At 41.5% G+C, this 13,844-nt stretch overlaps 1 protein-coding gene across 1 annotated transcript in view; it reads left to right on the top strand.

Moving 5' to 3' along the window:
• Ppp2r3a (protein phosphatase 2 regulatory subunit B''alpha) overlaps positions 1-13,844 on the top strand; it is an 87,206-nt gene that overhangs the window by 36,502 nt on the left and 36,860 nt on the right. The window contains exon 4 of the mRNA XM_042670358.1: positions 7,277-7,543. Within this exon, the coding sequence (XP_042526292.1) occupies positions 7,277-7,543 (267 nt within the window). The remainder of the gene's footprint in view (positions 1-7,276; positions 7,544-13,844) is intronic.

Here is a 13,844-nt window from a genome sequence, read left to right as displayed (position 1 = left end):
GGAAGGAATTGAGACATCGTCCAAGGAAAGGTGACATTGTTCAAAAAAAAGATGTTCATTACCTGACTCATGAAATGGTAATCTGTATAACACCTTAATAACAATAAAATTACTTAAAAAAAAAAAAAAAGCGGTCACTCTAAAAGCCACGTTCTTAGGTTCTATATTTCAGTTGTCACAAAACTGACTTGGATTCTCAGCTCCTTTCTAGAACAAGCAACTATACTGCCATACAGATAGAAGTAAATAACAAATTGGATAACCCCAGGCTACTGTTCCTCTGTCAGTAACAACTTCCCCAGACCAATTCTTTTCTAAGCACTTACAGGTTCCTGGTCTTCTGCCCTCTGAAATATTTAACAGCTTGGGAAATCAAAACCTAGAGCTTATTTCATCATCAAAAGACATGGAGGAATGCTTTTTTATAAGTGTTAACAACAGAGCCAAATTCTTCCTTTGAGGAGCTTCAGTCACTGTTTAGACTTTTAACCTCAGTTCTGACTTTGAAACTTCAGAGACTTATAAAAAGTAACTGAAATAAAAACAATTCTTTTTGTTGTTGTTTTTAATGCCATTCCTGGGGCTTGAACTCAGGGTCTGGGCTCTCTCTGTCCCTAGCTTTTTTGCTCAGTGCTAGTGCTCTACCACTTGCTTAACTCTGCTTCCAGCTTTTTGGTGTTTAATTGGAGATAAAAAGGGGACTTTCCTGCCCCGGTTGGCTTTGAACCACAATTCTCAGCTGTCAGCCTTCTGAGTAGCTAGAGTTAACAGGTGTGAGCCACCAGCACCCAGCTTAAAAATATTTCTTGTCCTTTGCTCCAAACTAATATACTCCTAGGAAGTACAGGAAGGAAAAAAAAAGGAAAAAAACCACCTCTTTTTCATCCTGTCTTCATACTCTACTTTTACAGTGTCTGGCATGTAACAAGTAAAAATATTTGAACAAGTAAATAGCTGTGAAATAGAATTTTCCTCCAAGAGTTTAGACAATATTGGAACATTATTATCAGATTATAGGTATTACAAATAGAAGATCATGCTTGAAAATGATTGAGTATAAGTAGTAAGAATAAAGTACATATATGTATAAACATATCTGTATGTATATATATGGAAAATGCCTACCTTAAAACATTTACACCCAAAGCAACTATTCAGATATCTTTTGATACAGGGCCCAAGCTTTTTATTTGAAAATACATCTCATAACAAAGATTCATGTCATCTTTATTCATATTCACATTTGCTGACTGATTTCCAGTTTTAGTTTCTTTCTTTTCTTTTCTTTTTTTTCCTTTTTTCTTTTTTCTGTTGGTTGTGGAGCTTGAACTCAGGGCCTAGGCATGGTCCCTGAGAGCTTTTCTGCTTAAGGCTAGCACTCTACCACTTGAGCCACAGCTCCATTTCTGGATTTTTTTGGTAATTGGAGATAAAAATCTCACAGGCTTTCCTGTTGGAGCTGGCTTTGAACAGCCATCCTCAGATCTCAGTCTCTGAGTAGTTAGGATTACGGACATCTGTCAACAGTGCCCAGCTCTAGTTTTAGTTTCTTAAGTCAGTAGAGAGCAGTTGGAATATAGATATCTTATGGATTTCAATGATTTTTTTTCTTTTACCTCATCCAAATCTAAGTTTACAACAAGGTTTTCTCCATTGTTTACCTTTACTGAATCTTTATAAAACTTAAGTTGTTTTTTAAAATGCAGTTCCTTATTCTATGCTCATATTTTATTAGTTTATGTAATTGAATTGTTACTATAAAAAGTACAACCAGCATAAACAGATTGGAGACAGGCACCGCTGACTCTTAGTAAGCATGCAACTTGACTGAGATAGAAATATGAGTGCCTAGCAGGAAGTAGACTTGTCTGCCATGTATCTTTGGCATCAGGAGATGTTTTACAGGAGACATGGAAAGCACTGGCTAATCCAGAGAATCAGTCAAAAGAGAGGTCATTTAAGGGAGATGTTACAGTAGCTCATTAACATTGTATAAAGAAATTCATGAGGCCAGGGTGGTGGTGGCTCACGTCTGTCATCCTAGCTACACAGGAGGCTGAGATGTGAGGATCATGGTTCAAAGCAGCCCAGGCAAGAAAGTCCATGAGACTCTTATCTCCAGTGAACCACCAGAAAACCAGAAGTGGCGCTGTGATTCAAATGGTAGAGTGCTCGCCTTGAACCGAAGAGCTCAGGGACAGCATCCAGGCACAGAGTTCAGGCCCATAACCGACAAAAAAAAAAAAAAGAAAAGGAAAGAAATTCATGAATTATGCCAACAGCCTCTGATAGCCAGGGACCTGTTCCTGAAACAGATAAAATTTAAGACCAGAATGTTGTGTAACTTGAGGAAGCAGATTGTTCTCAGGAAGTGAAAATTCACCCGATACCATGGGTAGTACAAACTAAGGTGCGGCTTAGCTGAATAAGCATTAAATGGTGTGAGACCTAATTGTAATTGAAACAATTTTTTGTTATTTTAGTCTGGAGATAAATAATGAGGGAAGATATCAACATAGCCAAATCCTATTTATGTATGTATGTAGGATAAAAATAATGAGGAAGAATGTTCTAGGCAGGAATATGGAAAGAAAGAATGGGAAAGCTACCTAATTAACAGTTAACATGTTTGCCCAATGAGAGAGAAAAAACAGTGTTTTTTTCATTGTAATCTTCAGCCATAATACACATTGAAAGCTTTCAGGTCAGATTTTTGGATGAGCTAAGAATTACACAACTCAGAAAAAAAAAATTAAGCCACATGTTAGGACACATAAGCCCAACTCTTGTACATGTTGCAAAAAGCTGTCACAATGCCTTGAAATGAATGGAAAAAAGCCAAATTGCAGGAAACTGTAGAAAATATGCCACTAATAAGACTGTAAGAGACAGTGGTAAGCTGATTTGGGGCTTTCTGAAGTTTTGCATTTTCTAGAACTAGAAGACTAATTGAATGATGACATTGATGAGAATCCTCAGTGTTTTTAACGAGCTAACACTTGATTCAGTCATAAATATTGAGATGAGGCCATTATTTAATATTTGGTAACCTGATGAATATTGTAAACATCTGGATGATTTTTTTTTTTTTTTTTTTTTTGTCGGTCGTGGGGCTTGAACTCTGGGCCTGGAAGCTGTCCCTCAGCTCTTCAGCTCAAGGCGAGCGCTCTACCACTTGAGCTACAGCGCCACTTCCGGTTTTCTGGTGGTTTATTGGAGATAAGAGTCTCACGGTCTCTCCTGCCCGGGCTGGCTTTGAACTGCGATCCTCAGATCTCAGCCTCCTGAGTAGCTAGGATTACAGGCGTGAGCCACCAGCGCCCGGGTTGGATGATTTCTTTATAAAGCTTTTTGAAGGAAAGAATCTTACACACCTTATGAACATAGTAATAATACTATTTACTATTACTGTTACTTGATCGTCTTTTGCACTATTTTTATTACTTTCACTTACACAGGCATATCTAAAATTTCTTAGACAGTAGTTTTAACTGTTTGATAATAGTATTTGACTGTTGCCACCCTGTAACAATAAAATTTTCAAAAGATAGATATATATAGCCTGGCGCCGTTGGCTCATGCTAATAATCCTAGCACTCAGGAGGCTGAGATCTGAGGATTGCTGTTCAAAGCCAGACTGACCAGGAAAGTCCATGAAACTCTTATCTCCAATAAACCACTCAGAAAACCAGAAGTGGCACTGTGGCTCAACTGGTAGAGTGCTAGCCTTGAGCCAAAGAGCTGAGGGACAGCACCCAGGCCCAGAGTTTAAGTCCCACGACTGACCAAAAATAATAATAATAATAAAATAAAAATATATATACACACATAGATATGTATATGTATTATGGATATGTTATGTATGTATATATCCATATAATCACTTCAGAAAAGTAACTAAGGTAGTCTTCTGCCAAAAAACAAATGATTTTCAACTCTTAAAGTACAAATTTCTTTGTTGATTACCATTTGAGCATGAAAGTTTCTGCTTTCTTCATGTTTTGACCAGCAATACCTAGAGAATTCTTAATCTTTGCTTTCTTCCAGTGAAGAAATAAAACCCATTCTGAAGCAGTAGTTTCATGTTTCAAATTCAGTCTGTTCTTTTTTTTTTTTTTTATCAAGTATTAAATAGCAACAACTGGAAGTGTTCTACACATTCTTTTCCCCTGGTTTGTAGAGAAACTGCTTTGTGTGGATCAATACCTCACATGGTGAAATTACAAGTTAGTGTTATCTGGGAAGTTGCTATTTTTAGGGCCTGCTGTCATGCTTCTAACTTTGGTACTAGGAGTAGTGGGTGCTTCTTTTCCCAGAAGGCTCTGTATTCCTAACATGTGCAGGTCAATTTCACATAAAGCTACCCACAGGGAGCAACAAGGCCCTTTGGCAGGCTGTGTATTTGTAATTTCAAAATTATGAGCAAGAATTGGGAGCCACAGGCTATCTCTGGGAACCAGCTGCATGTCAGAAGGAGCATGGATTGTGGCCCCTGTGGATTGTGGCTGGGAGAACACAATGCTTGAATTTAATCTCTCTGGGAGATAAGAAGAAAAAAAAAAGTGCCTTTCTACCTGACGAGATTGACAGTTTATTAAATCTATCTTCAGAAGTGTGCTGGGGCAGTTGCGAAGTCAACGCTCACTTTTCAAAGATGATGATCAAGGAGACATCTTTACGAAGGGACCCGGATTTAAGGGGCGAGTTAGCTTTCCTGGCAAGGGGCTGTGATTTTGTTCTCCCGTCACGGTTTAAGAAGAGGCTGAAGTCATTTCAGCAGACACAGGTTTGAAGCTTGGGGTGTTTTGTTTTGTTGTTGGTTGGTTGTGGGTTTTTTTTAAGTATTTTTTTTATTACTTTTTAAGTATTTTTTTATTACTAATGAAACCACCCACTGAACTAACAGTTTATAACTGGTATCTTGATATTGGATCAAGGAATTAATCTGTGCCCTCTATTCAAGCTATTTGCAGAAAGTTATTTGTAGAGAGATTCCGACAGGTTTAAAAATAGACCTGGACCTGGAGCACACAGAAAGGGAATCCAGTTTTAAAGACAATAAATACAACTTATCAAATGTTTTACAGTTTAGCCAGAAAAGTACTAAACAAACTAGAATCTCTAGATTAAAACCCTTATTTGGACAGAATCAGGATTAACACTTGTAGAAAATATGTGTTAAAGAATCTTGATATTTTTAAATAGTGATTTTTTTTTTTAAACAGAAGAACTTTGTATATAGACAATTATGTAGGTATATAGTGTGCTGTGTAGCTGCAGATAATTAGGAATGGAAATTTCTTCTGAATTGTGGAAAATGTTTTCCCTAAGCAAGCTGTGACATGATTTCTACTTTGTGGTGACTTCTTTGCTGTCTCTACTTTCTTGCTTACAACTTAAGAGCCAGTGTCTGCTTACCATGCAAGTTGTCCAGCACAGAGTACAATACAAATCAAAAGCCACACAAATAAATGGTAGCTCTCTGAAATCCCACCAGAAGCTATTGTTTCATAATTATTGTAACCCAGAGTAATTTCAGATGTTGTGGATGAACCATGGAGACTCTTGTTTTCCTTTTACTTTTTGTAAGAAAGAATTGATGATCAAGTATTAAAAACATTACAGTGCCATAGTGATATAAAACCTAGTACTGTTCTGAATGTATATGGAAACACTGCTCTGATTTAGGGAAAGACCAAAGGGGACAGTTGGGATACTTACCGAGCTTATTATTGTTTGATACTGTTTCTGTATTGGACTGCAACTTCAGTCAAAGTGAGCAGAGAGCAAGCTTGCCAATCTGGCAAATTTTATATGACTAAGGTTTTATCATCTTTGGAAAGGGTCTACTTTGTCATGGTACCTTAAGGTTTGACTTACACATTTCCTATTTTATTCAACGAGAGTTAAGGTAATGTAAGTGAAACTTGAAAATAAACACATCATTTTAATAGGTTCCTTTAGAATATTACTCTGTTTTATTAAATATGGAGTTAACCAGTGAATACTTGCCTATCAGCCAATTATTGTTAAGAAGTGCACACATACACACACAAAAGCAGAGTAGAACGGCATGTAATCAGATGTTTTTCTCATGTGAAAGCATTGACAGGTAGCCCGTGTTTGTTCTGAATGTCACCCACTTCTGTCAGAGCAAAAGCAGAGTTAACATCAAAGGTCTTGCTCTAAACCCTGCCAGCTAATACTTGTTCATCCACACTGGCTCCAGTGGTCTTGGCTCTGATTGCTCTCAGATTATCCCTAGCTCAGCAGTCTTTCAGAAGAAAGATCTGTGCCTTTTTTTAGAATTCCAAGCCAGGTTTGCTAGCATTGTGTCTGGAATCTCAGCACTTGTCGACTGAGACAGGAAGATCACAAGTTTAAGGCCAGCCTGCATTACAGAGTGAACTCAAGACCAGCTTGAGGGCTGAGAAAGGTGGCTCAGTGGTAGAGTGCTTGCCTTGCATGCATGAGGCCCTGGGTTCGATTCCTCAGCACCACATAAGCAAAAAAAGCCAGAACTGGCGCTGTGACCCAAGTGATAGAGTGCTAGCCTTGAGCTGAAGAGCTGAGGGACACCTTGAGCTGAAGAGCCCAGGCCCAGAGTTTAGGCCTCACAACCAAAAACAAAGACCAGTTTGAGCTTCACAGCAAATTGAAGTCCAGCCTGGACTTTACAGGAGATCAGATCAGATACACACACACACACGCACACACACACGCGCACACACACACACACACACACACACACACACACACCCTAAACAATTACAATAATGAGCTAGGTGGTTAGTCTCATTCCTAAAATCCTGGCACTCAGAAGACTGAGGCAGGAGGAACAAAAGTCAACGTATAGTGAGGGCCTGTCTCAAAAGAACAAAGAAAAATAATTTGCTGCTTTTTCTGCCAATTGAAGATGTAAGAATGCACAGAAAACCTAAGAACCGTTTCAAAAAGAATTTACTAGTCTAGTGCTCGCAGACTGATGCACCTTCAGATCTGTATTTTGTGATGCCTGCCAAAGGATGGGTGGGAATGTACCGAAGTCTCTGTAAGCTTGAGGATGAATGCGTAATTTATATACTGATCTATTTAATATGGAAAGCATCCCCTAAAAACATGCCGCCCTGTAGACTACACAGATCTCCTGACCTCTAGTGCGTCTTAATGTGTGGTTTCTGTATTTATACATGACTTCCCATTACGGGTGAGGCTTCTTAAGAAATATATATACAGTTTAGAATTGGTGTATCTTAGAATCACATTTCTTTTCCAGATTCAAAATAAACCAGAAAAGAAACCTGGGACACCACTTCCACCTCCAGCCGCCCTCCCAAGTAGTCCCCAACCTGACTCCCTGGTCCCTCATGCGAATAATGCTGTGAACGCACCGTTGTCCATAAACATTCCACGCTTCTACTTTCCGGAAGGACTCCCAGATACCTGCAGTAACCATGAACAGACGCTGAGCAGAATCGAAAATGCTTTCATGGATATTGAAGATCAGAAAGCAGACATTTATGAAATGGGGAAAATTGCAAAGGTAATAGAAGTACGCAAGTGATTTCCTAATTTCCTTCCCCTAGCAGCTCCAACATTCCCTTCTTCTCTGACTTTCTCTCTGTGTTTAAGCATACATACATTCCTCCATCCCCCCCTTCCCCACCCCATCCACCATATTGAAAAACATCAATTCTGTGTTCTGCTTCATAGAACTTTGTTGTCTTTTGTCTGTCTCTTTTGCTTTTTCTGTTTTTGTTTTTGTTAGTGCTGGGTCTTGAACTCTGGGCCTGGGCTGTCCCTCAGCTCTTCAGCTCAAGGCTAGCACTCTACCACTTGAGCCACAGTGCTGCTTCTGGTTTTATGGTGGTTAATTGGAGATGAGTCTCATGGACTTTTGTGCCTGGGCTGGCTTTGAACCACAATCCTCAGATCTCAACCTCCTGAGTAGCTAGAATGACAGACATGAGCTACCAGTGCCCGACTTGGTTTTTTTTTTTTTTTTTTTTGCCAGTCCTGGAGGGCTTGAACTCAGGGCCAGGGCTCTGTCCCTGAGCTTTTGTGCTCAGAGCTGGTGCTCTACCACTTTGAGCCATAGCTCCATTTTTTCTGTGATTAATTGAAGATAAAAGTCATGGGGCCAGGCGCCAGTGGCTCACACCTGTAATCCTAACTACTCAGGAGGCTGAGATTTGAGGATCGTGGTTCAAAGCCAGCCCAGGCAGGAAAGTCTGTGAGACTCTTATCTCCAATAAACCATTCAGAAAACTGGAAGTGGTGCTGTGGCTCAAATGGTAGAACACTAGCCTTGAGCCAAAGAACTGAGGGACAGCGCTCAGGCCCAGAGTTCAAGCTCCACGACTGACAAAAAAAAAAAGTCATGGACTAGCTGGCTTTGAACCATGATCCTCAAATCTCAGTCTCCTGAATTGCTAGTGAGCCACCAGACACCCAGCTTTGTTTATTTACTTTTTTTTTTAACCATCCACTCGACTCCAATGTTACTACTTGCTTATTAATTCTTAGAATTGAGTTTATTTCTAAAGAAAAGCATGCTTTCTCTCAGGAGATCAGAGCTTAACCTGTCTGTTTTACTTGTGAGAAAACTACAGCCCTAGAAGTAGCTAAGCTCACAAAACTAAAGTACAGATCCTCTCCCAGGACACTGAACCTTTGTCGTCCTCCCCCCCCCCACCCCCCCCCCCCCCAGGTCTCTGAGAATGCTTGTTATATTAGAGAACAGAACCAAAATGGTTCTCTCTGAATGGGCTGTGAACGATGGGATCTACATACAAAAAATACAAACGGATCAAGGATAAGTAAAATCTGTATTCAGAGGAAACCTATTAAAACTCTGGAGACAAAGAGAATCTCTGGTTATTGAGCCATTACAGATGTAGATGCTAGCCAAAAAGAAAAAGAACAGAAAAAATCTGTCTGGTGACCAGCTCAAGCAGCTTCCAGCAGTGGGCTGGAAGATATCTGCCAGACCAGAGCTAAGAGCATTTTTGCCAACCTAGAGAAGGAAAGCACTATAACTCACAGTGGCTTTATGTCAGAAGGGCAGGATAACATACAGCAGAGCTAGAGTGAGCCGAGGAAAGCAGTCCTAAAGAAAATAAGTCCTGCCAGTGGCTCACATCTGTCATCCTAGCTACTCAGGAGGCTGAGATCTGAGGATTGTGGTTCAAAGCCAGCCCGGGCACGGAAGGCTGTGTCTCTTTTATCTCCAATAAACCACCAGAAAACCGGAAGTGGCGCTGTGGCTCAAGGGGTAGAACGCTCACCTTAAGCTGAAGAGCTGAGGGACAGCGCCCAGGCCCAGAGTTCAAGCCCACTGACCAACCAAAAAAAGAAAAAAGAAAATCAGTCCTTGCTTCTGGATTGGTAAGGGTTAATCGTGGGGACAGTTTATGTATACACTAGGGCTTGCTTGTTTCGCCCCACCTACACCTGAAATTTTCTGCATAAATACCAAAAGGCCATTCATTCTAGCTCAGGAACCATTTGTGAGGAAGACAACTCTCAGGGGCTGCTTCATGTAAGCAGACGGGGGAGGAGCTGTTCTGATGAAGTGTGAGGCACAGAAGTTCCCCGGAAGGAGCTGGGTTCACTGTCTGGGGAGGCCATATTGGGGGAACCAGTGCTACTACAGCCCACCCTTGTCTTGAACCTAGGGACATGGAGACCCTCTTTCCTCTCCTCCCACCCCTGTTGCATACATCTTGCTGCTCTTGAGTTCCCCACCCCTGTGGGAAAGTGGCCCTGCCCTGGCTCCATGCCTCAGGGGCCCACCAGCGCTCCACACATTCAGTGAGAGGAAAGCAGAAGGCCTAATGGCCGTGGGATGGCCAGTGGAGGCGTGGAAGGAATGTAGGCACGGAAGGGAGGGAACCCTAGGGTGGTGGGAAAACAATTATACACAGAGAAGATGGGTCCGGATGGGGCGTCAGGGAAAAGTACCAGTGCTAAAGCCAGCAATGTGGAAACGCTTAAAAAATAGCAGACTATTTCCCTTAGCCAAGTGAATTGACTCAGTAATTTATGGTTTATATCTAATGACCCTGTGGCACAATAACCATTGCATATGTATATGACTGATTAACTTGATTACAGCCCTACATTCCATTCTTGGGAGCCAAGCCTCTCCCGTCATTGCTCCTACACCTTAATTGTTAGCCGAAGTGGCGTGATAAGCTGTCCATACCTAGTTGTAACTAGCATTACATATAAGCATGTGTACTGACCTTAAAAAAAAGTTGTCATGAGCCAGGCGTTGGGGAGTGGCTCATGCCTGTGATTTTAGCTACTCAAGAGACTGAGATCCAGGTCACAGTTCAAAGCAAGCCCAGACACAAAAGTGAGCATGACTTCATCTCCAATTAACTAACGAAAAGCCAGGCTGGAGACATGGCTCAAGTAGTAAGAGTACCAGCTGAGCAAACAAGCCTCACAAGTGTCAGACTCTGAGTTCAGCCTCTTGATACCAGCCAAATAAAAAAATAAAAAATTGACAGGAGCTGGGCATGGTGGGTACAAGCAGAGACAGAATCAGCCTAGACTATGCAGTGACATCCTGTCTCCAAAAAAGAAAGAATATATATATATATATATATATATATATATATATACATACATCTATATTTTATGATTGTTTATGTTGTTTTGAGTTTTTGGAGTTGTTGCTGTTGTGTCTCTTTTTGGTCAGTCATGGGACTTAAACTACTGGGCCTGGGCAGTGTCTATCATCAGCTCGCTCTTCAGCTCAAGGCTAGTGCTCTATCACTTGAGCTACAGTGCCACTTTCTATTTATGTGGTGCTGAGGAATCATACCCAGGGTCACATGCATGCAGGGCAAGCATTCTGCCACTGAGCCACCTTCCCAGCCCCTTGTTGTTTCTTTTGTGTGTGTGTGTGTGTGTGTGTGTGTGTGTGTGTGTTTTAGTTCCGTTTATTTTTTCTCCCAGTCCTGGAGCTTGGACTCTAGGCCTGAGCACTGTTCCTCAGTATCTTTACTCAAGGCTGGCACTCTATCACTTGAGCCACAGCTCCAATTATTCCAGCTTGTTTGGTGCTTAATTGAAGATAAGAGTCTCATGGACTTTGCCCAGGCTGACTTCAAACCTCGATCCTCAGATCTCAGCCTCCTGCATAGGTAGGATGACAGGCATGAGCCACTGGCACCTGGTGTGTTTCAGTTTTTTGAGGTACTGCCTTGATTTATAACTCAAGCTAGCCCCAAACTCACACCTCCTACCAGAATCTCCCAAATGCTGGGATTGCAGACATGCACCACCAGCTTCTTGTTGCTTTCTTTCTGATTACTGGACTGACTCATTTTACTAGCTTTTGCCTCTTTACTCTTAAAACCACTTATTTTAAATATTGATTTCCTTGCGTCTGTTAGCCAGTTCTCATTTGCTTAGCTCGGAGCCACTGTTGGCACTCACTGTCTTTATTTTTGGTCCTTGTTTACTCTGTGTCTTACCTGCCATGGGCAGAGAACTCCACAGCTTTCACAACACAGCCTTACAGCAGGTTGGTGTTGGAAAGAGAAGAGGCAGCCTGTAAGGGAGGAGGAGAGAGAGCTCTCCAGAGCAATTAATGGGTGTGTTTATGTATTGTTGTCGTTGAGAGAGCTGTTTGGAAGGCCAGCTAGAGTTTGCAACCTCTGAGTAGCACTTAAGTGTAGCTATAAAGACTGGGATCTGTTTTGTAGTGTGGAGAACACTCTGTTTATGAAAACTACATCTGTGGATGAGGTTTCGCCCGTTCATCTTAGAACCCAGACAGCCCTGGAGAGCTTACTGTCCGTGTCCAGTTGAATTCTTAGGGTGTACTTCGTACTCTGTCCACAACTTTAAGATAGGAAAGAAATGGACTGAGGATGAATCTAATAAGATGAAAGCAAGATAAGAACAGAGACTGAGCAAGAGACAAGTGTTAGTGAGAAACTAGGCCACAATTTTATCCTCTAGTAGGAAGTTGAAGAAAACCCTTCTGAACCTCATAAAGAAAGCCTTCTGGGTCCTCTTTTCTGGTTATCGTTCATAAGGCAGCATCTCTGAACTTGAATTTCTCCTTCTGCAAAATGAAACACCTGAGGCCTATACTCCTAGCTACTCGGGAGGCTGAGATCTGAGGATCTTGGATCTAAGCCAGCCCAGACAGGAAAGTTCATGAGACTCTTATCTCTAATTAAGCACTAAAAACTGGAAGAGGTCTGAGAATATGGCTTAGTAGTAGAGTGCTTGCTTAGCATTCATGAAGCTCTGGGTTCGATTCCTTAGTACCATATCCACAGAAAAAGCTGGAAGTGGCTCTGTGGCTCAAGTGGTAGAGTGCCTAGCCTTGAGCAAAAAGAAGCTCAGGGTTGGTGCCCAGGCTCTAAATTCACAAGCCCCAGGACTGGCAAAAAAAAAAAAATTAAAGAATGCTCTAATTGGGCCGGGAATGTGGCTTAGTGGTAGAGTGCTTGTCTAGCATGAATGAAGCCCTATGTTTGATTCCTCAGTATCACATAAACAGAAAAAGACAGAAGTGGTGCTGTGGCTCAAGTGGTAGAGCACTGGCCTTAAGTACAGAGAGGCTCAGGCTCAGGGACAGAGCCCAGACCCTGAATTCAAGCCCAGGACCAGCAAAAAGAAAAAGAAAAAAAGAATAATTGAAAAGAAGATCCTTTTATTAAAGAAAAAAATATATTTTTTAGAATATTGATGTGTTTAATATTAATTCCCAGTTATTCCTAAAGCTTTTATAATATATAGTTATTTGTGCTAGCTTCTAATATATAAGGAAATGGTGGCACTTCAGTTTTTCCGTTCACTATTCCCTGAAATCTAACATAGCAGTTTTCTGGAACAGCCTAGCGTTTTTCTGGTTCTTTTTGAATCTGGAACTTAATAGCATTCTAGGCACAGAAGAAAGGAGGAGATAAGTAATGGGTGCTAACACCAATTGATGCAGTAATAAAGTGACTGCATTTTTTTCTGCTCAAGAATTGAAGGACAAATACAACTAGGGTATTCATATCTTTTTCTTTCTTAAGCATAGAGACTACCTAATATAAGCATGGAGGGATGGGAACTAGTTTCCTAGTTACTCAGAATGGGAGGGGGGTTACTATAAGTAACCTTGGAATTATGATACATGGTGTCCCATTTTCTTTTTTTTCTTTTTTTGGTTCGGTCGTGGGGCCTGAACTCTGGGCTGGGCACTCTCCCTCAGCTCTTCAGCTCAAGGCTAGCGCTCTACCATTTGAGTCACAGCGCCACTTCCGGCTTTTTCCTTTTTTGCTTATGTGGTGCTGAGGAATCGAATCCAGGGTCTCATGCATGCAAGGCAAGCGCTCTACCACTGAGCCACCTTCCCAGCCCCCCCACCCCCGTTTTCTTCACTAAACATTTTCCCCGTGCCTTTTCCTGAATCTACCTAGATGCTTGTCTGTGTCCCCTGGACCATTCCCACAGGATCCTTCTGTCCACTATGGCTTCGGGGTAAAAGCCACAAAGGCTTTTTTGGGGGGTTGTAGGGTTTGAACTCTGGGCCTGGGCACTGTGCCTGAGCTCTTCAGGTAAAGGTAAGTGGCCCTACCATTTGAACCACAGTGCCACTTCTGGTTTTCTGGTGATTCGTTGGAGATGAAGTCTCACGGACTTTCTTGCCCAGGCTGGCTTTGAACCACAATCCTCCAATCTCAGCCTCCTGTGTAGGTAGGATGACAGGCGTGAGCCACCTGTTCCTGACTTGTTGTTGTTTTTATTTTGCTGATTGTTTTTTTTTCTTTCTTTTTATCTTTTAAGTAGTTGTACAAAGAGGTTTCCGTTCAACATGTCAGTATATA

Source organism: Dipodomys spectabilis, unplaced genomic scaffold, assembly GCF_019054845.1.
Source record: "Dipodomys spectabilis isolate Male_0828 unplaced genomic scaffold, ASM1905484v1 ptg000542l, whole genome shotgun sequence".
Lineage (NCBI taxonomy): Eukaryota > Metazoa > Chordata > Mammalia > Rodentia > Heteromyidae > Dipodomys > Dipodomys spectabilis.
The sequence above is the reverse complement of the archived record's forward strand: the minus strand, read 5'-3'. Positions and strand labels throughout refer to the sequence as shown.